The sequence below is a fragment of the Phocoena phocoena genome, chromosome 4 (genome assembly GCF_963924675.1).
Source record: "Phocoena phocoena chromosome 4, mPhoPho1.1, whole genome shotgun sequence".
Taxonomy (NCBI): Eukaryota; Metazoa; Chordata; class Mammalia; order Artiodactyla; family Phocoenidae; genus Phocoena; species Phocoena phocoena.
In genome coordinates, this window is record NC_089222.1 from 80,333,949 (window position 1) to 80,356,641 (window position 22,693).

Below are 22,693 nucleotides of genomic sequence, written 5' to 3' on the forward strand. Positions count from 1 at the left end.
ATAGAATTTTTTTCAGTGAGTTTTTCCAAAAAGAAAGAATGTTCATTATTTTTCCTAAGTAATGGGTGCAAGGGTATCAGGGGGCAAAGCCCACAATAGAAAAAGTAAGTTTATACCCGCACTCCTGAGGTGATATGTCAATTTCCTGAAGAGTCCTCTAAGATAATGAGAATGTCAGTAAACATCTCTTAGCAGGGAAGTCAATCCAAAATGGAGAATAATCCGCGGTGGCCTGATCCTTCTTAGCTCACACAAATTGAAAATATCTGGCTTGAAATCTATAGTAATATAAATTAAATATATTTATTACTTTTCTCTCATCACTAATAATTTAGCAAAAAATGTTTATACTGTGTACTGAAATTCATTAATAGAGAAAATTAGCAAATTGGGAACTTGTATCTTTAAAAGCAGTCTGATATGCCCCCTCCCAAGCCATGTCAATGGACAATGAATCCAGGTCGTTAGAAGACCAAACACTTTACTTTGGGAACTTTACTTCTAGATTTCATTTTGATTTTAACTTTTTTTGGTTTTGTATTTTTTTAATAAACGCACTGGCATCGGAACATAATTAACTAAAATTAAAATGTTTCTTTACTGTGCCTCACCATTGCGCAATCAATTTTTTTTTGCATACACTGTGGTGAAATAATTTTTAAAACTTGGACTTGCTACTGTGGAGACTGATGTTTAAAGTTTATAACTGTATAAACATTTTCTATGTCCCCCCCACACCATGGATTTCTTATAACATTGGATATATTTTTCCTTGCTGGACTATTCTCTTTTGGATTGACTTCCCCTGTTTGGATTATTTCACTGCATTCTCATCTTTAGGATTCGTCAGGAACAGGACATTTCACCTCAGGAGTTCGGGTATGTACTTAATTTTTTTTTCCCAAAATTTCAGGGCAGGTCTATAAAACTAGGGGGAAAACTTTTTTTGAAAGGCTAAATAGTTATTCATTCTTGAAATGTAATAGTAAAAACAATGTAGGTAGCTGTGATTTCTGTTTTTACTCACTGTATGGTATAGGTTTTGCTTATAGTATATTTAGATTGTCAGTTTCCTGAGTGATTTATTGACATCTAAGCTGAAGTTTAGGAGTTGAGGGGTTTAAAAATTATTATTTTTACAAGAATAAATATTGACAAAGATCCACAGAACCAAAGATTCCGAGTGTTAGGCAATTTAAATGAATAAGGAATGAAAAGCAGCAGAAACTAAAAGCCAAGGACTTTCATGGCAGTCCAGGGGTTAAGACTTTATTTCCACTGAAGTGAGGATGGGTTCGATCCCTGGTTGGGGAAGTTCTGCATGCTGCGCATTGCGGCCAAAAAAAAAAAAAAGAAGCCAAATCTCAATAGTTACTGGTTTCCTTTTCTTTAGACACAGACATAATTCAGAAGAGCTATTTCTAGTTTGGCCTGTAATTTTTGAAAGTTGCATGCTACCACACCCAGTCTTATGGTCAGAAATCTGGACTTTGGGTACACTGGGTTTTGACCCCACATAATTTTCTGCTTAACCTTTATCCATAGATTACTGAACCAAGACTTTTCTCATCAAGAATCTCTCAAGGCGTTTAAATTAATAATGGATACATTTTTAAAAGGCGGGTTAAGTCTTAATTTTAGGCTCTTGGAATGAATTCTTTTCTTTATTGTTTTTAACTCTTTGATACTGTGAGTTAGGCAAGAATAAGCTAACATGTGTCTTAGTACCAACATGGATGGTCACTTGTAGCCAGTAAGAAACCAGAAAGATGTGGATAACTTTTTTTTTTAATAATCAGAAATAAGCTTACAATACTGATTTATTAATAGCAATAACACAAATTTTTTTTTCATTTAAACTACACTCACTGTGTAGCTACCCTGCATTTGAATGTTAGAAGATATTTATTTCTGCTTTTGGTGGTGGTACTTTTAATTCTACTTATGTGTTACCATATTGGTGCAGAGACATTTTTATTAGACTAGCTAGCAAAATAAGTCCATATGCTGTCAAATGCAAATTGCCCTCAGGGCAATGTCAGTAGTGCTTAATATTTTTATGAAAAATTTTCTAAATATTTCCACTGATTATTTTCTTTCACACTTTGATTATGGTTCTGGCTGGGGAGCAAGAAAGGGGAAAATGACTAAGAACAGTGTAAGATCTAAACATTTCAAAGAATACAGTAACTCCTTGACTGAGGCAAGTCAGATTACTCAAAAGAATAAAGATAAAGCAGTTTTTAACCTTAGAGAGAGGGTTTTCTAACAAGCCAAATAAATTAACTAAGGCCTTTAATATTCGGAAATAAATTTCTAATATCCTACCCAAGCCAATCTCTCAATTTCCATGGAAAATATCTTTATTAATAATAAACTTTGTGTAAAAACAAAAGGAATAAAAAAAGATTTTCAGAGTAGAGTACTCTTATAAATAGTCTCTTATAACCTAAGGAGTCTGTAGTAGTAACCAGTTCTGCTTTCAGCCTAGGTGAATAGACAAATGTTACATGAGCCTTTCTCGTTAGGAAAACTTAAGCCTCCCAGGCTCCTCTGTGCCTTGTCACAATCTACATGTTCTTTCCTCACTTTTAGGTCTATTTCCCTCCATTTTTACACATCTCTTTCTCTTTATGTGTCTGTCTACCTCCACCACTGCCACTACTACACCTTCTATTTGATTCTGTGTTCTTCCTGTCAAGGGGTATATGTTTCATTTTTCTTTAGTTTCAAAGGCTTTCTGTTCGTTTATTTGGTTTTCCCCTTCTGCTTTTATTCTTTAACTGTCCATAATTTAGAACACAGTATATTTTTCATAGTTTCATGTATTTATTAGGAGTTTTAAGACATAGATGAGTAGAAAGCTTTCTATTCCTTTAAGCAAATTTATTTATTTGCATTTTGCTTCAGTATAGCTTTCAGTTTACTTTTTCTGTGAATTAATAGCTCTTAATGAAAAATACATTTCTCTATTCCTGATTAAAACCCTAGAATATTTATTCAAATGCGGGTAAACTGGCCGTGTTCACGACAACAGCTACCTGAGAAAACAGTTTTGGACATTTTGCGAAGTTCTGGATATTCAAGAATTTCTTCAAATAATAATAGTCTCTGCTTATTGAAGAATTAATACCAAATCATTAATATTTATAGACTAAGAGTAAAACAGCTTTTCTTTTTTAAAAGATATTAATTGCCAAAATTTGAACAGTGCTGTCCATTATCCATAATCGTTCTGCTAAAAAAATCACACAAAAGAGGCAACATTTTGTCTATTGCCACAGCAGTCAAAACTTTAAAATTAATTTTGTATTCTCCTAGTTGTGCTTGCCTCCAGAACTCAGGCTTTCTTTTGTGCCTGTCACATTTTGTGTGCATGTTTGATTGTACTGCTTTATGATTAGCATATATAGATTTTTTTCCATTTCCCCTAGTTTTTTCTCTGAGCTTTTCTCATATAGTCTTTAATTAGCAGTTCACATCACTGTGGTAAATCATGTGCAGTTAACTCCTTTCATTCTAGAAGGTTCCTTTCACAAATGCAACCATGTTTTTGTACATGGTGGGAATTAACTCAGTACTCAGAGGATAATTTGCTAAGATTCTTGCAAGGAAACATGAATTGTACCTTCTCTTTTTTTATACTGTAGGTCTTCCGACCTCGAACTCCACCAGAGGCGATTGCACTATGTAGCCGTCTGCTGGAATATACCCCAACTGCCCGACTGACACCACTGGAAGCTTGTGCACATTCATTTTTTGATGAATTACGGGACCCAAATGTCAAACTACCAAATGGGCGAGACACACCTGCACTCTTCAACTTCACCACTCAAGGTAACTCCTAACACTTAATTCTTTTTTTTTTTTTTTTTTTTTTTTTTTTGCAGTATGTGGGCCTCTCACTGTTGTGGCCTCTGCCGTTGCGGAGCACAGGCTCCGGACGCACAGGCTCAGCGGCCATGGCTCACGGGCCCAGCCACTCCACGGCATGTGGGATCTTCCCGGACCGGGGCACGAACCCATGTCCCCTGCATCGGCAGGTGGACTCTCAACCACTGCGCCACCAGGGAAGCCCTAACACTTAATTCTTTTACCATTTCTGGGAAAATTACACATGTGTGTGAAGTGACACTCTGTTAATCAAATCTGTGTAGGATAAAAGTAGGCATATTAAGTACTTTTGCAGGTAGGAAGCATCCTATCTAACCACTTATTAGGCTACCACTTGTATGGTTTTGAACAAAATAATGGCAGGCAAAAAGTTTCAAATAGGCGTAGCTTCTCTAATTTTTAGCAGATTATGATAAATCTTGGTACTGGAGAAGTTATATAGAGATTTCACTGAGTGAGGTTTATCACTAGTAAGACTAATGTATAATTTAACCTTCAGCTTTGTATATGAAACTTAGAATATTAAAATTTCTTGCTTCCCAAGGATTTATATCAAGTTTTTTTAACCTGGGAATAAATTGGTGGCTGTATTTTTATAATTTTAGACATTATACAGATGGGGAAAACTAGAGTCCTATAAACCCCTTCTTGGAACTTAATATAACTTTATATATAAGGGATGTAGAAGAGAAATTGTCATCCCTTCTGGGCTTGGCATCATTGCTGCTGAGGAAACACTGATTGGAAAACTAAGTTTGTGCATTGGTGGTTTCTAAAAAGCCCAGGGATAGTAATTTCTTCACCATTTCTGTGTTCATTTTTCATTCATTCATCAACCACACTGCCTCTGATGATGTGATTTTCTTCCTAAACTGAACATTAAATGTGTACAATTCCCTATAGATAAAACAAGGAGTAAATAGATTGCTTGTTTTCATTGATTAGTCAAGCTAAAAATATAGAAGGGGGATGGAGAGCTTTCTGTGATCAGGAAATAGATATATTTCCTTTATTATAAAGCCAATTTTTCCCCCGTATTTAAACTTTTCTAAAATTGATTGTGGAAAAATGTGCTGCTTAAACTTTAGATTTGGAACATTTAAGTTGCTAGTAAAATAGACCTGGATGATTCAGTTGACTATAATCTTAAGCTGTCACTCTTATGTAATGCTGGCAATGCTGATGTAGTCTACGTTCATCTAAGAAAAATGTTCAGGTATCCTGGGACTATTAATTTTGACTAGGGTTGATCAGAAATCACTTGGAATGTTGTTTTAAGTCCTGACTATGCCTCTCTAAGAAGAATGTTAATGAATGCCAGGTAGGGTATACAAAGGAGCAGAATTGGATATAGAGCCTGGAAAAGTGAAGACTTAAGGGACTCCTGAGAAAAATACCTCAAATAAAGACCTCAGCCCCTGGCATAAATAGAGACTAAATAAAATTATTGATGAATCAATAAAGAAGTTTTCAACTGGTAATAATGGAACAAGCTGTTTTCAGAATATTGATCTGTATATCAGGGAAAAGCTGGATGATGTCAAATATTGTAGATAAGATGATTCCGATTTGGCAGAAGTTTAGACTGGGAGACTCTTGGCCTATTCCAGAACAGAAATTCATTGATTCCATGTCATACAAGTTTTAGACCTCTTGAGAAAATAAATTTTATTTTTAATTCTTACTGCTTTTGTTTTAATCGAGTAATACATGTAGATAGAAGAAAATGTTGAAAATGCAGAGGAGGTAGAGAAAATTAAAATCACAATCCCGAAGTAATTACTTTTAGCCTTCAAAATAATCACTTTTAGCATTTTATGGTGTAGCTCTTTTCAGTCTTTTTTCTAATGCTAAAGCTGTTAATCCTTGAATATAAAGTGATCCTCTATTTTCCCATTTAGAAGATAACAAAAAGGTTCTTTTTGTTAACTTGAATATGTTGAAAATTATATAAAGTTAATATTAGGTTAGGAATTTTTTTTACATCTCAAATTTCATAAAACAATTTTTTTCAAACTCTATGCATCTTTTACATTTGTGTCTTTGTTATCAGTAGAGCTACTTTTTGAACCATCCATATAGTTTTTTAGGTTACATCACCTAAAGTTTTTAATATGAAGCACTTTTTGAATCTATCTGAGACCGCCATTGGAAATTCTACATGTATCCATTTACATAGCACGATACATTTTTTTCCTTTTTGTACTGTAGGTATATGTTTATTTTCTGCATAATATAATTATTTAGTGGATTGCTTTTTAAAGTGGTATCTATAAGGCTTTGTATACAGTGACATCCAGTGGAACTGTGGAGTCTTGACATCAGAAACTACTAAGTCAGTGCTAAATTTCTTTACCTCTTTTTTTACCATTTCTGTCAGGTAACTTTAAAGTTTCCCAAATTTTGAAGGGAAACTTGATTGAGTTTTTTCCCATGCTAAGTATCTTCTCCAGCAAGTACTTTGTTTCTCAGAATACACAAATCAAGACAGCCCCTTGTCAAGTGAACAACTTGGTAGAAACTCAAATGCATACAAGGTGATATTTATGATGGATACATTTTGGAGAATAATTCTCCTTAAATTGAGACATATTTTGATACATACTCTTCAATGTGTGTGTGCACCTGTATGTGTTGATTGAAAATGAGATGCTGCTTAAACCTTTCTTTGATCAGATTTTAAAATCCAGGATTCAGTTTCACTGTTCCCATGCACCATTTTTGAAGTAATTACATTTAACTCTTTAGTCACTGGCTAATAATTTTCTATTATTACTAAAGAAAGTAAAATTTAAAACAACTAAGTTTGTTATTTTATGAATTCCTAAGCTTTTTAAAAAACTGAGATAAAATTCACATAGCATGAGATGAACCATTTTAAAGTAAACAATCCAGTAGTGTTTACTACATTCACAGTGTTGTGCAGCTATCACCTCTGTCAAATTCCAAAACATTTTCATTGCTCCTGAAGAAAACTCCATACCCATTAAGCACTCAGTCTCCATTAATCCCTCCTTCAGCCCTTGGTAGCCACCAATCTGCTTTCTGTCTCTATAGATTTCCCTATTCTGGTTACTTCATATGATGGAATCACATAATGTGGGATTCTTTCACTTAGCATGTTTTCAGAGCTCATCCATGTTGTAGCATGTATCAGTATTTCATTCCTTTTTATGGCAGAATAATATTTCATTATATCATGTCTTAATCAGTTCAGGCAACTATAACAAAATACCATAGACTAGGTGGATTAAGCAGCAAACATTTATATATTTTTTTTAAACATCTTTATTGGAGTATAATTGCCTTACAATGGTGTGTTAGTTTCTGCTGTATAAAAAAGTGAATCAGCTATACATATACATATATCCCCATATCTCCTCCCTCTTGCGTCTTCCTCCCACCCTCCCTATCTCACCCCTCTAGGTGGTGACAGAGCACCGAGCTGATCTCCCTGTGCTATGCAGCTGCTTCCCACTAGCTAGCTATTTTACATTTGGTAGTATATATAAGTCCATGCCACTCTCTCACTTCGTCCCAGCTTACCCGTCCTCTCCCCGTGTCCTCAAGTCCATTCTCTATGTCTGCATCTTTATTCCTGTCCTGCCCCTAGGTTCTTCAGAACCTTTTTTTTTTTTTTTTTTTAGATTCCATATATATGTGTTAGCATACGGTGTTTGTTTTTCTCTTTCTGACTTACTTCACTCTGTATGACAGACTCTAGGTCCATCCACCTCACTACAAATAACTCAATTTCGTTTCTTTTTATGGCTGAGTAATATTCCATTGTATATATGTGCCACATCTTCTTTATCCATTCATCTGTCGATGGACACTTAGGTTTAAGCAGCAAACATTTATCTCTCATGGTTCTGGAGGTTGGGAACATCAAGATCAAGATGCCGGCAAATTCAGTGTTCGGCAGGGGCCCACCTCCTGGTTTGCAGATGGCTACTTTTTGCTCATATGGTGAAGAGAGATCACCTCTCTTGTGTCGCTTCTTATAAGACCACTGATCCCATTCATGAGGGTTCTACCCTCATGACCAAATTTCCTCCCAAAGGCTCCACTTCCAGATACCATCACATTGTGGATTAGGGCTTCAGCATATGAAGTTTAAGGGGACACATACCTTCAGTCCATAGCATAGGGATATACCACATTTTGTTTATCCATTCATGTACTGATGGACATTTGGTTTGTTTCTACCTGGCTGTTGTGAATAGTGCTGCTCTGACCATTGTGTACAAGTATGAATTTGTTTGAATACTTGTTTTCAGTTTTTTTGAGTCATATGGTAATTCTATGTTTAATTTCTTGAGGAACTACCAAACCATTTTGCACAATGGCTTGCACATTTTACATTCCTACCAGGAATGTTACAAGCGTCCCCATTTCTTCACATCCTCACAAATACTTGTCTTCCTTTTTTTTTTTAATAGCCGTCTCAGTGGGTGTGAAGTGGAATCTCATTTGATCCTAAGGCTTACTGCAGTATAATGATTTAGAACCTGGTAAATGCTATTTACCTGTTCTCTAGTAAATTGTGTTCATAAGACAGATTAACATGAAAATAAATTGGCTTAGATTTTAGAATATGGTCTCTAAAATATTGGAAGGACTTTTGTGACTGGGCAGTTTTCATATTGTCAAATAATAGAATCAGCTAAAGTAAAGAAAAGGCTCATTTTAAAGAGTAAATAATTTAATTCAGACTTTGTTCACACATACCTAATTGTTATAAGTTTTAAAAAAGGAATGAAGAATGTTTTATTTTGATATTTCAGCTTTTTATATTTGCCCAGGATATCAAACATAAATATGACTCTGTGTATGTCTGAATGTGCATATGACTTTGAGGAGTTGAAGAATATGTGTGTACATGGATGTGGTATATGTAGACATGGCATGCAATCTCTGTGGCTGTCAGACTCTTTATGTGATTCTGTGGATATCAGTGAAAAGGATGTGCATGAATCTTTGTACCTCTTCAAATGGACCCTGTGAATATATCCTTGAAATGGTTTTTCATAAAACTCAATGTATTAAGTTGAACATGACATCATTTTGTAATATGGCCCTTCTTTATTAAAGCTGTTAAATGCTGCCCTGTCTTAGCAGCCATTCTGAAACTAGGCTATGATCACTTAGTAGTACTTTCTCCCTATCCTTCTAGATCACTATTATACTTGAACAGTGTTTCCATATAAGGACACAGCTGTCCAGGAAAGAGGTGCTACTTGATGTCAATAATTTGTGTTATTTCTGTTTGATCCTCCCTGTTCTGATTTTGGAGCAGTTTTTGCAAATAGTCATCTTATTTACTAAGGCAAAGATGGAACTGTTGTGCAGATGCAACTTTAAAGCACATACTAATTAATAGCAGTTAATGGATGATCAGAATAAAACTGGCTAATTCAAGAGAATGAAGAAGGAGAACTAACTTTCCAGTTGGTTGTATAGCTAGAGAGAGTGCAGAGATAGGAAACATGGGGACAGAGGCAGGGGGGGATGGAGGGTGTCATTAGTGAGGTTCTGCTGTACCCTTCTACATCCTCACAGCAAATTTTCAGTGAAGTCTATACTATTTTCCCCAGATAAACTAAAGGTAATCCCTGATCTACATATAGTAGATGCTCAATGACTGTTTGAGTGATTGATACCTGCCACTTTAAATACACACAGTATTTATTAATTCATGCAACCTGTACTTACTGGGCATTTCTGGTGTTCCCTCTAGTTGTTGGTACTGTTGTTTTAATTAGTAAAGTAAACCTACCATATGAACAGAACTATGAAGATTAGACACTTGAGTAGAATATAGTAAAGCTTATAGCTAACTACAATTTGATGTTTGTTACTGTGCCATGAGTAAATAGTCATAAATGTTAGTTAATATTACTTTCATATAATCAAAACAAGTGTTTCTGTGATCAGCTAGAGGGAGAAGAGAGGTGAACAGATATGGGACAGAAAACTTTGAGATCCTTCTGACCTTCTGGATCCATAACTATTACACCTCTCTTTTTTTCTGGCACTGGGGTTTCTGTGTTCTAGGATCCCCTGACTGACAGTATTACCTGCCTCCGGACATTGGAAACCATGACAGACCTTTAGCATACCATACCCTTCTTTCCCTTTCCCTCAGTTATTGGATCTCAAAGGTTGTACATAACTTAATCAGACCTTAGGAATCAAATAGAACCAGGAAATCCCAACAGAGATCGATATTCTCTTTGTTTACCAATTCCTTACCTGTTCTAAGGGTGGAATATACTGGAAATAGGTAGTTTTGTATGTTTAAAGATGAGTCTCCAGTTAATTCCACCACACACATTCTCCAGTTCCAATTTTCTAGCCTGATTTTATGAGATTTTACCAAGTAAAATTATTTTAGTAAACATCTCCCTGAGGGCATCGGATAGGATGGGGGTTGGGCAGGTGTAAGTAAAGATTATCAACTATTTACATTAGTGTGACTTAGTTCGAAGAGTCTACTGCTCTACCACTTAGCTGGGTTATCTGAGGGAATGATAGTTTTGTGGGGGAACAAGGAGGAAGAGTGGCTTATTGGTTAGGCCAGAAGAAGGGGGGACTGCTTAAATGAGAGTTAAAACAGGATATTTGGAGCATTCAGAAAACAGCTTGCAAACTCAGGCAGACTATGGATGTCTTGGGATACAGGGAAAAGAGTATCCGGACATGAGGAAAACAGTGATGAGACAGCAAAGGGGTTCCTGAAATCAAGTGGAGAAAAAGACAGTAAAAGGAAGAGTAAGAGAAAACCAAAGGGAATGGGGGAAGGATCAGAGAAAGATTTTTTAAATGCGTTTAGGACTGTGTTAAAGAAAAGGAAGTGATGAAAACAGGGTCTGAGGACAAGTTGGGGGTGGGCAACAAAAGCAAGTGTTACAGAAGGCCAGCTTACCAAAGGGTTATATTTCTTCATCTGAAAGCAGTAGACTACTTATTTATAAAATCTGTTGTAACTCATTATTTTTGATAATTAGGAGGCTCCATATCTTTATAGCAATGATTTTTAAACCAGTTTTTTTGTTATGAAATAGTGATACACATAAATATGGTCAGCCCACCTGCTTACCTAGCTTTCTATATCCTGGGTATTTTCTTCTAGCCTGTCTTACCCTCAGCCACATCTAAAGTGGACATAGTATATCACAACATTGTTAATCGGCTATACTCCAATATAAAATAAAAAGTTAAAAAAAAATAAAGTGGACATAGTATTTCAACCACCTTAATTAAGGTAATGAAGTATCTTGTAATATTCTAACCTTGACTAGGGTCTTTTTGGTTTTAGATTTATTATCATTTACAATAGCAAGAATAAATTTACATAAGATAGGAAATCTTGATTTATATGTAGGATATGAATCAAATCCTAAATAGGAACTCATAAACTGCTCTCACTTGCAGTGCCCCTCTTTTTTTTTTTAACCAAAACAGGCTATCCCTGTTTTTCTACTGTGTTCTTCTGGGTGAAAAATGGCTATAAAAGATCTTGATAAATGGACTTGAGGAAATTTGGGTATAAATAAAAGGATTATTCTAGTAAATAAATGAGAGATGGAGCTGTTTATACTTATCAAAGGAATTGGTGTCAGAATTATTCTTTAATATTTTATGAATAATTTAGAAGAGTAAAATATCGAGGTAAGCTGTACTCTTCTAGGTATTGAAAGCTAAACCAAGGAAATACACTGCAAGGGAGAGCTTAGGAAATTCGTGAGTGCCAGTAAGAGGGGGCAGGTTACTTTTAATTCAGACAACTAGAGTACTACTGACATACAGTATTGTCTGTATTCAGAATTTTAGGATCTAAATTATCAATTATTTATGAGGATTATTTTCCCTTTCCCTGAGATTTGAGTGTCTCTGCTGCCTCAACTGTACTATTGGAGAGAATGTGGAATGTTATAGGAACAAACAATGAAAAACTAATGTTTGGACTTAAAGTTCTGTGTGTAGTTTGGACAGATACACTTCCAGGAAGACCAGAATACTGGTGGTATGTGATGTATAACCAAGGCAATAAAGATATGCAGTATTGCATATGGAGTAAGTCAGACCTAAAGTCTCCTTCCCAGTCTCTCTCTAACTAGGTGCAGATCTTGGCCAAGACACTATCTCTGAGTTTACTAATTTAAAAAGATGAGGTAGTTGGATTAAAGGATATTCAAAGACACATACAGCTGAGTAATATTGCATTGTATATATGTGCCACATCTTCTTTATCCATTCATCCGATGATGGACACTTAGGTTGCTTCCATCTCCTGGCTATTGTAAATAGAGCTGCAATGAACATTTTGGTACATGATTCTTTTTGAATTATGGTTTTTTCAGGGTATATGCCCAGTAGTGGGATTACTGGGTTGTATGGTAGTTCTATATATACAATGGAATATTACTCAGCCATAAAAAGAAACAAAATTGAGTTATTTGTAGTGAGGTGGATGGACCTAGAGTCTGTCATATGGAGTGAAGTAAGTCAGAAAGAAAAAAACAAATACCGTATGCTAACACATATATATGGAATCTAAGAAAAAAACAAAGGTCATTAAGAACCTAGGGGTAAGACGGGAATAAAGACACAGACCTACTAGAGAATGGACTTGAGGATATGGGGAGGGGGAAGGGTAAGCTGTGACAAAGTGAGAGAGTGGCATGGACATATATACACTACCAAACGTAAAATAGATAGCTAGTGGGAAGCAGCCGCATAGCACAGGGAGATCAGCTTGGTGGTTTGTGACCACCTAGAGGGGTGGGATAGGGAGGGAGGGAGACGCAAGAGGGAAGAGATATGGGAACATATGTATATGTATAACTGATTCACTTTGTTATAAAGCAGAAACTAACACACCATTGTAAAGCAATTATACTCCAATAAAGATGTTAAAAAAAAAGATTCTTTTCAAAACTGTCAGGAAGAATAAAATAAGAAAGAACGTGTGTTTAAAAAAAAAAAAAGACACATGCAGCTCCAAAATTCTGATTGTAAAAAATGAGTTGACTCCAGAAAGACAAAGAAAAAATGAGAAATAAAGCTAAAAACATAGAGCATGAAAGGGTAAGATATGTAAAATCATGGTGTAAATGGACACAAAAAAACCACAAACTGGTTCCTGCAGAATTCAACATAAATGCTACACTTACTACATTTCATCAAGAATGGAGTTCTAAGATTTTCAGGTTACTAAAGCTTATTCTTTTTAATCACCAGGACTTTAAAAATACTAACGTTTTGCTAGATAACTTGTAAATGTATCATTACTATAAATGTAGTACACAAAATGCATTATGTAGTACACAAAATGCATTATGTAGTACACAATGCATTACTATAAATGTAGTACACACCTTTTTGGGTGACTAGTATAAATTGTGATGCTCCCTCTTGGGCAGTTCCAAGGCAAAGTAGTCATGGGTTTCTACAGGTATCATGTAGTTCGCGCATGAAACATTGCTAATATTACCAAGCAGCAGGAGCAAGCCTTGTAATTTGTTTACTATTTGTCTGATCTTCTGATTAGTATTTGTTTACTTTTCTGAATGAGTATGGAGTATGTAGTCAACGTTAGGAACTTGGTCAGAGATTTCCTGGGCACTTTGAAATTGTTAGGAGAGAAACAGTTTTAATGGGGTTACTTGTTCATCTAAAAAATAGACATCCAAACAAGCAACATTAGAATTCAGTGTGTAAGATCAAGGTTCACCATCCTAACATTTGAATTACTCCTCAAAAAAAAAGTACCATGCCATTGTTAAGTCATTTTCTGTGAATAGGAAAAAAAAAATAGTTTTAACTATATGGACAACCACTGGCAATTGTCATTTATTCTTAAGAGACCTGATACACACATGAAAACCTCAAACTACTTATAGAAGATAAAGAAAGTTTGCCTCTTGTAGTGACTCCTTTCTGGAGGTCTGCATGTTGAGCCCTTTCAAAGATAACAAAGAAAGAAGATTTCCTTCTAACTTATGACTGTAAGAGGTCTAGTTAATAAAGGGTTGATTTCTTCCTTCTGGTTTGTACATTGATTACTATTCTCAAACTTATCCTCAGCTTTCACACAATACAAGTTTGAACAAACATATATACCTCTTCCCACCCCTACTCCTATCCCCCACCCCTGCAAATTAAAAAAAACAAAAACCCGCCCTTATTAATAAATTTGGAAATCTTATATTTGGAAGAAGAGAAACTTTAAGGGAAACTTCAGGTTTCTCCAAAACAACTAGATTTAGGTTCTGTTCTTGTTTTTAACATTTAAAAAGATTGCTTAACTTACAGTGGTCTTTCCATGGGAATTTTTCTTCTGTAGTTTTTAGTGTCAACAGTGCAGCAAAATTTATTTAAATGAGTTTGTTAACCTTTTGGTTGGTTGATACCTTTCTTGGTTGGCTTATTGATAGCTATGTTTAAATTCATTTGCTTTTGTTCGAATTGTGCATTATGTTTTGATGGTGGACCACATAATGATTGATACACCATCAAAACATTCATAATGTTTCCTCATAAACTACTATGTGATTTTTTTTTTAATGAGTAGTTTTATGGCATCTTCAATTGGTTGAAGAAATCCTTGTCATGCATGAAGTTTTCTAAAACATTCTGGAACCTGTTGCCATTTTGTTTGAACCGTGTCTCTGGAGTAATGCAGTCTCTTATTCTTCCCACCTCTTTTCCATAGCTAGACCCACTTTTATATTATGGGCTTCCTTGTTTCCTTAATAATCTCCCTGCTCTCAAGCCTCACACATATATTTAGTGAATAAATATTAACTTTTCATTTTCAATCTCTTCTACACTCCATGATATTTTCTGCCTTTAAGAATACATATACTGGGACTTGCCTGGTGGCACAGTGGTTAAGAATCCACCTGCCAATGCAGGGGACACAGGTTCGAGCCCTGGTCCAGGAAGATCCCACATGCTACGGAGCAGCCAAGCCCGTGTGCCACAACTACTGAGGCTGCGCTCTAGAGCCTGTATGCGACAACTGCTGAAGCCCAAGTGCCTAGAGCCCGTGCTCCGCAACAAGAGAAGCCACCGCAATGAGAAGCCCACGCACTGCAACGAAGAGTTGCCCCGCTCACTGCAACTAAAGAAAGCCCACGTGCAGCATTGAAGACCTAACACAGCCAATCAATCAGTCCATAAAATTTAAAGAAAAAAAGAATACGTATACTTTCCCTGATTCTAAAAATGTCTGTTGCTTTGCTCTTTCTGTCCTCCAAAATGCCATCTTTTTTTTGCTTTCTTTCAGTGCATTTTGTATGCATACTCATTGCCTCCGTTTCCTTACTATTCAGTGCCATGGATAGATAGGGAGATTGGGAGTAGGTTGTAATTGTTGCATGCAAAAAAAAAAAAAAATTGCAAGCATTTTGGACTACTTGTGACAGCCCACAGAAGTGCCCATAGTCTCTCCTCACAAAAGGGACAGACTTGTAGTGTAGAAAACAGTGCTGTAATACATGGAGGCTTCCTCATTCACACAAGCAAAAGCTGTGACAGTGAGCAAGCTCTCTGAAGTGGAGAAGAGTTAATGGATGGAAAGCAATGGACCTGAAGGAATACATATAATTAAGGAAGAGGAAAAGGACAATGGTGTATAGAAGTTGGAGAGATAATAGAGCTATATGTGGCTGACCAGGTTAGAATTTCTTAAGTTTTTGGGTGTGTGACTCAACTTTCACAAAAGTTCTCCCTGCCCCCAAAGGCTATCCACTGTTCACTCTAGGTTAAGAACTTAGTCTTTTAAGTTGTTTCATGAACCTTACTTACCTCTCCCCTGTGTCTTTAGATGTGGCAAAGCCTCCGGTATCCCATAGCTTCCTTTTTTTTGGTTATCGTTGTCTTTCTTTGCTGTTCCCTTTCACTTTCATTAGTTACCCCTCTGCCACCTAGTGAAAAAGAGGTTGTTTTTCTCAAACCCTGCAACTGTGTGTGTGTGTGTGTGTGTGTGTGTGTGTGTACGCATATATACACCTTAACCAGAATAAGACACAAAACCACCATGGCCCTCAATTGGACATGCAGATACACAAGGATAGGTGATCTGGTAAAAGAGATTGAGTGAATGGGAGAAAATGGACAGCATGTGACCACAGACCACTGATACTCAGTTTATTTTAAAGATATCTCAATTGTAGCTCTGTCAGAATGTCTTATATTAAAATCTTTGGTCATCTTTTCCTTTTTTGGGTTTTCTTTTAGATGTTGGGCTCATAGTCATAGAGATCTTTTAATTTAAAAGTGTCCCAGTCTCATCGATTGAATGCCTTTCTTGCCAGCTTATTTGTGTAATTGTCCTTCCATTTCCTATTTCTGTTGAACAGACAAAGACAACCATCTTTTTATCTGTCTATCCTGGGACCTAACACAATCTTTCATGCTCAGTATTGTTAGTTGGATGAGGGTGTGGGTGGGTAGATGGATGGGTGGATTTTAAAGAAGCTTTTCTATTTTAGGAGATTTTAATCTTAATTGGGATGGTAAGTCTGACTTTCTTTTGGATTACTGAAGAGTAACTACCACATCTTACATTAATTTTTATTCTTAGAACCATAAACTCATCAGCCATGGCAATTATCAGTGATTCTCTTGTTTTTCTAGGTGTAAGGTTGTGCGTTAAAATTGGACTGATTTGAAGTAAAACTACACTGGCTCTTTCTGCACCTCAGTGAGAACTGAAGCAGCTTACTAAAGCTGATTATGAGAAAACAGCATATCTTCAAACCTGATCATTAGGGCAGTGATTTTCCAACTCAGGGAAGGTTATTATTTGATGCGCTGACCTAATAAGTCTTCTCATTTAAGGGGAAAAGATAATGAATAGTCTTCTCTCGGTTTTGAGCTTTTCCTCCCATTCATTTTTCATATATCTTGACATCAGCATATTGCTTCTTTTTACCAGAATCTGGTTATCATTTAGAATCTGATTTAGTACAAAATTTAGCTACTAAGGCACCGAGTTGAATAAATCAGTATTGCCAGGGGCTTTGTAAAGTACTGCGTTAAAACGATATTTCTCTTACTAGGGGCTGGCGGGAGGGATGAATGGCGAGTAGTTGCTTAAAGGTTTCCCTTTGGGGTGATGAAAATATTTTGAAACTAGGTAGAGGTGATGGTTGTACAACATTGTGAATGTACTAACTTCCACGAATTATACACTTTAAAATGATTAATTTTATATTATGTGAATTTTACTTTAATTTAAAGAAAATACTATTTCCTAACTTTTTTTAGTCCGTGCCGTAACTGTGAATTGCTTGTAGCTCAGAGGATAACATCTTTCTTTAGCTAGTATGGTCATATAATTATTCCTTCAAATTATTGGAATAAGAATTATTAATAGCAACACTTATTAGAGTGGAAATAAGCACTCACTAGTTAAATGCCAGAACTACAAGAATAAACCAGGGTTGTCCCAGGCAGACTAGAAGAAGTCGTATTATCGGAAGTTAACACCAGATACTTTTATGTACAAGCTCACCACCATGTCTCGGTAGTTGTTTACATTATTAAGTCCAATATCATCTTTTTGTCACGATTCATATACAGAACTTAATTCTTTAAAGAAAGCCAGTTTGTATACAGTTGACAGAGAGAAACTTTCCACGTGCAGATAAAAGCGTATTTCAAACTTTTAAAAAGTAATAATCTTACTAAGTTAAAAAGCAAAGTAGAATTCAGTAAAGACATTTTTAATAAAAGCAATGAGAATTTAAACAGATGTTCCTTAAATCCCGTTTCCTCTACTGTTTGGATAAATCTTACCTGCTATCGAGTAACTTGGTCTGTGCATGCCGAAGTACAAACTGCAATTATATTCTCTTTTCCGTGACACCGTCACCCTCAATCCCTGCAGTCAAATACTGTCGGAGCACCAAGGGAAAACCTAGTATATTTAAGTTAATAAAAGATGGAAATATATCTTATTAATATGCTTACCCTCAAACTTTTGACCAGTACCTTTCCCCGGCCTATCTTTAGTTTTCAGAGATACCCTAATTTTAGCAGATAGTGCCTTTGTTATGTATCACACCATTTCTGTGGACTTTCTCTATATGTTAATTACTAGCTCATGATTTAGTTTCAGATGTAGGTTTATCATGTCTTTTTTTTCTGTTAAACCAATGTTTTAATGCTGTATCTTCTGTTAGTGTTACCAATAAAATAGTTTCACATAAAATTTAAGAGTGGATTCTAACACATGCGTCTTACCTTTTCTCTAGAACTGTCAAGTAATCCACCTCTAGCTACCATCCTTATTCCTCCTCATGCTCGGATTCAAGCAGCTGCTTCAACCCCTTCAAATACCACAGCAGCCTCAGGTGAGAATGCATAAGTCTCTGCTATAAAAACGTATTTTGTTTTTGTCTTCATTTTATCTCATTTGGTGAATGTGAACATTTAGTGCCTTCCAAGTATCAAAAACATAGCATAGCCAAATGATTAAATGGGAATAAAATGTTGCTTTAATTTCCAAAAAGCATAAAAGGACCCCATAAATGCTTTATATATGAGGTATAAATATCTTATAATAATGTTAAGTGATGTCACCATAATTGTTATTTTAAAAGTCATGCTTTCTGTATAATTTCTTGATTAATATGTCAAGTGAGATGCTTATAGCAGAAAGCAGTCTGTACAAATGTAATATTATTGAAGATAATTCACTTTAATTCCATCACCCTGAATATAAATTATATTAATATACTAGAGAGGCAAATTTTCAAGAAGTATGAATATAGATTGGTGTAATTTAATCATTTGAAAGGGCTAAAACTGCAATGCCAATACATTTAGCTAAGACTTAGATCAGAATATGACTAAATCTTGTCTATCCAAAAAGAAAAGAATGCCCACATGGTCTCCCAGCTTAGAGCTCAGGTACACTGCTGGTCCCATAGATAGCTAATGTTGGGACCTGATTTAGTGAGAATTACTGTCATTTTACAGATATTCTGAAAATACCCAACCTTGAGTGAATTGAAGGTCCTCGGAAGGACAGCTAAAAATGAAGTTAGAAATATAGTAGGTAGTACAGTTGGGCTCACAAAGAATTTGGTATCTTCCCCTCAACACCCCACTACCACCACCACCACCAAAAACGCAGATGTCAGGAGCTGACTCCATTTTTATTTAATCATCTGTTTCATTGAATTGAGTTGGATCAGACCCATTTTTGCCAAAGGGCGTTTATGCTCCAAGACAGAAAATCTTGCATTACTAGTTCTTAGCATTCAGCAGTGAGGTCAAAATCTCTCTCATGTTGTCTGACACAGAGTTGTTTGTTCCTGTCCGATCTTATTCTTTTAGAATGTTGCTAATAAGGATTTAAAACATTTCATTCTAATCTGTGGCCTGTCTTCATTCCAGAAAAAGTTTGGAAAGAAAGGTCTCTTTTCTAGTTCTAGTTTCATCAGCACATGTTAACCTTGAGAAAGTCATTTGAACTTTATTAGTTTTAGTAATGTCTTATTAGTTTTCTCAATCTGTAAAATGAGTGGCAGTGCTCTCTTAGAGTAATATGGTACAAATCAATTATGTACTGAAATGTGCTTTGAATTTTTTAAATGTAAAAATATAGAGGCTGTTTTTGGTTTTGTTTTTAACTATGACCTCTATTTAGAAGGAAGACAGAATTACTTAGATGAGCTATTAATAAACTTAATAATTCACTGGCCAACGTTAGATTACACAGATTGTTCAAAACATTAAATAGGCCCTAACCCCGAACTAGTACACTTACTTGTTGATCTAGTTTCTAGGAATTGTTTTAGACTGTGAATAACAATGAGAATTATGATTGGTAAGTTTTGGGTAATTTTAAATGATTTTCTTAATGTGAAATACTAAACTAGTTAATGATTGCAACTAAGGTTTTGGGCAAATTGTCTGCCTGGTAGGATCCTAGTATGTAACCTGATTTTGATGTTGCTTTGATACAGGTTACAGCAGTCCTCAAAAAATATTTTATTGTGGTATATACATTTTATAGCTGTTGAAATCGAATTTCAACATAAATATGGAAACTAACATTAGACTTTAATCCTGAGAATTTACTTTAAAGTTGAAATAGATCAGGGTATGAGGAATTTAATAGAGGAATAGTAGGCTAAGGGCAGAGCTAAAATTAAAGGAATGTATGCCTTGAGTATCTTAATAGTTATCAGAAAGGATTTCACATATTTCTCTGAGCCTCCTAGTGGCTAAAGTAAATAAAGAAATGATATCTGTTAAAAATTTCCATTGGGGCTTCCCTGGTGGCGCAGTGGTTGAGAGTCCGCCTGCCAATGCAGGGGACACGGGTTCGTGCCCCGGTCCAGGAAGATCCCACAAGCCGCAGAGTGGCTGGGCCCGTGAGCCATGGCCGCTGAGCCTGCGCGTCCGGAGCCTGTGCTCCGCAACGGGAGAGGCCCGCGTACCGCAAAAAAAAAAAAAAAAAAATTTCCATCGTTCATTAGATTAAAAGCACACTGGTGGCTTAGGAGAAGCAAAGTGTTTCTGACTCTGCTGTTTGAGAAGTATTTCTCCTTTAGGGCCACAGATTTAGTACTATAAGAGATAAGAGTAAATGAAATTCTCAACAATAAAGTTTCAACAATAAATGTAATGGTGAGTTCCATTTGGATACTTTCCTAAGTGCCCTTCATGCCCTTCAGTGTAAGCCAAAGGCATACCACCACAGTGTGGTTAAAGGAAAACAGTTTCCTTTGGGGCCAAAGTAATGCGAGCCAAAGTAAATGTCACCAAACATACCTCAGGAAATGCTCATCTAGATGAAGGGATTGACTGTATGACCTTAACGGCCACCTGTATTTGTATAAATATATATGTATGTGCGTGTACACATATTTTAAATAAGAATTTGGTAGTATAAGTTATATTCTTTAGTAACACCTTAAAATATACATGCTCTTTGTTGTCTCTCTTAGCTTCAGTTTCTTTATCCATAAAACAGGAATAGTAAATACCCACTACATATAGTTGTGAGAAGTAAGATATAAAATGTACAAAGTGCTTAACACTTTGCCTGGTCACATGGTAGACTTTCAGTGAAAGGAAACTGCTACACTATATTTATTATTGTTATTGCCAAGTAAGGACAGATCCAGAAATGTTAAAAACCAGCCATGTGAAAGGCAGGTTGACCTCCATCCTCTTACGAAAAAGGATCATTCTTATGAAAGAACCTGTGACTCTCCTCACCTGAATAAATAGACACCCCATCTCTCCACCCAAGCAGTGAGGGAATGAATGCCTGCTGACATGGCTGAAACTTTCCTCACAAAGCATTTCCAGGTCTGTTCCAAGGTATGAAGAAGTAAACTGTTAAGCTACAAAGCTTCAGACCTTGAAGATCTGAACCTGGAAAATGTTTCTAATTTAAAATTATCAAAATTAGAATTTCTAATCACCTACCCTAGGTGCAGCACCACAATAGAACCCAATATGTCTTTAGGTGAATTAATTGCAATATGTACTTCTAACTAAACAATTGGCTTACTTAGTTTAAGTCAATTTAATGGAGAATATACATGAAAATAGAGCCACTTTTAGTTTAGGACAAAACCATATCAACAAGAAGCAGAATATCTACTTTGACTAGCCTGAGAATGTGCCTCCTGGTCATCTAACATTGGATTTAGATCACTAAGAAACAACTTCGGAAGAGAAGCATAGCCCTGAAATTATCTTCTGATCTGTTAAAATACCATTTCTGCTGATGCTCCGCACCACTGAAGTTCAGCTTCTGTCACACATGTTTGTATCTTGAGCAAGATCATCAGAATACAGAGGCTCCTAGATGACTGCCTCAGAAGCTTTTATGTTGTTTATAGCTGGCTTAAATAAGAATGGAGTTCTGTGACATTTATGTTGATCTGGGAGCAAAGCTAAATCCTAAAGTAGGTAGGATAAAAGCAGAAGAAGAACAAAGTAGAATGATGAAGATGCCATCAACAGTGATCATACTGACTATATTATCATGAAATAAGCTTTAGATTTTAGTCAGTTTCTTTTGGTAGCCAAAGTTATTAAATGGTATTCAGATGTTAGGTCTTATTAAATTTTAAATACATTGTAGGCAGAAATCTCAATTTAGTCTCTATATTGCTACTTCTGGAAAAGCAAAGAAAGTAAACCTTTTCTTATCCAGATTGTGGCCTAAAGGTTATTATTCCATGGCCTAAAGGTGAGATTACTCTGGGAATATATAGTTGTTATTCTCTAGCCTCTCCAAAAGAACCTTGATCAGTACAATAGAATATCACAGTAATAGCTATTTTTCTCACCTTTCTTGAAAATAGTAAAGATAGCTTCTATCAGTTTAATGAGATTAATACTGAGGAAACTGTTTTTGCAGATGTTTCAACTACTTTTTCCATGTGTTGTATTCAAGGTTCCGGTAGTGACTGCAGATGAATGGATAAAGACCTGTTGGAAAGCATTACTATGTACAAGAGCTAACACAGCAGCATTCATACTTTTTTATTCACTAATCCCACTTTAGGGATCTTAACTTCAGGGTACATCTAATAGAAGAAAAAAAGCTACCATGTACAGAGATATGAATAGGAATAATTATATAAGAACAAAAAAAGAGCCAATATGATCTGAATGGTCAACAGTAGGAAAATGTTTCAGTACATTATGAAATCTCCATTTGTATGTAACCATGAAAGACAATTATTATGAAACTTACATTTGTGGAAGTATCTTAATTTATGTGGAGAAAACTTAAAAATCCTATGTACCA

General features: G+C 35.7%; 1 protein-coding gene across 6 annotated transcripts in view; it reads left to right on the forward strand.

The window, feature by feature from the left end:
- Positions 1 to 22,693, forward strand: part of GSK3B (glycogen synthase kinase 3 beta) — a 196,857-nt gene that overhangs the window by 163,805 nt on the left and 10,359 nt on the right. For 3 of the 6 annotated variants that reach the window (XM_065876538.1, XM_065876540.1, XM_065876541.1), the window contains exons 9-10: positions 3,651 to 3,837; positions 18,165 to 18,263. In XM_065876538.1, coding sequence (XP_065732610.1) covers positions 3,651 to 3,837; positions 18,165 to 18,263 — 286 coding nt within the window. Of the gene's footprint in view, positions 1 to 840; positions 880 to 3,650; positions 3,838 to 18,164; positions 18,264 to 22,693 lie in introns of all 6 variants that reach the window. The other 3 variants (XM_065876537.1, XM_065876539.1, XM_065876543.1) reach the window with 3 other exon arrangements.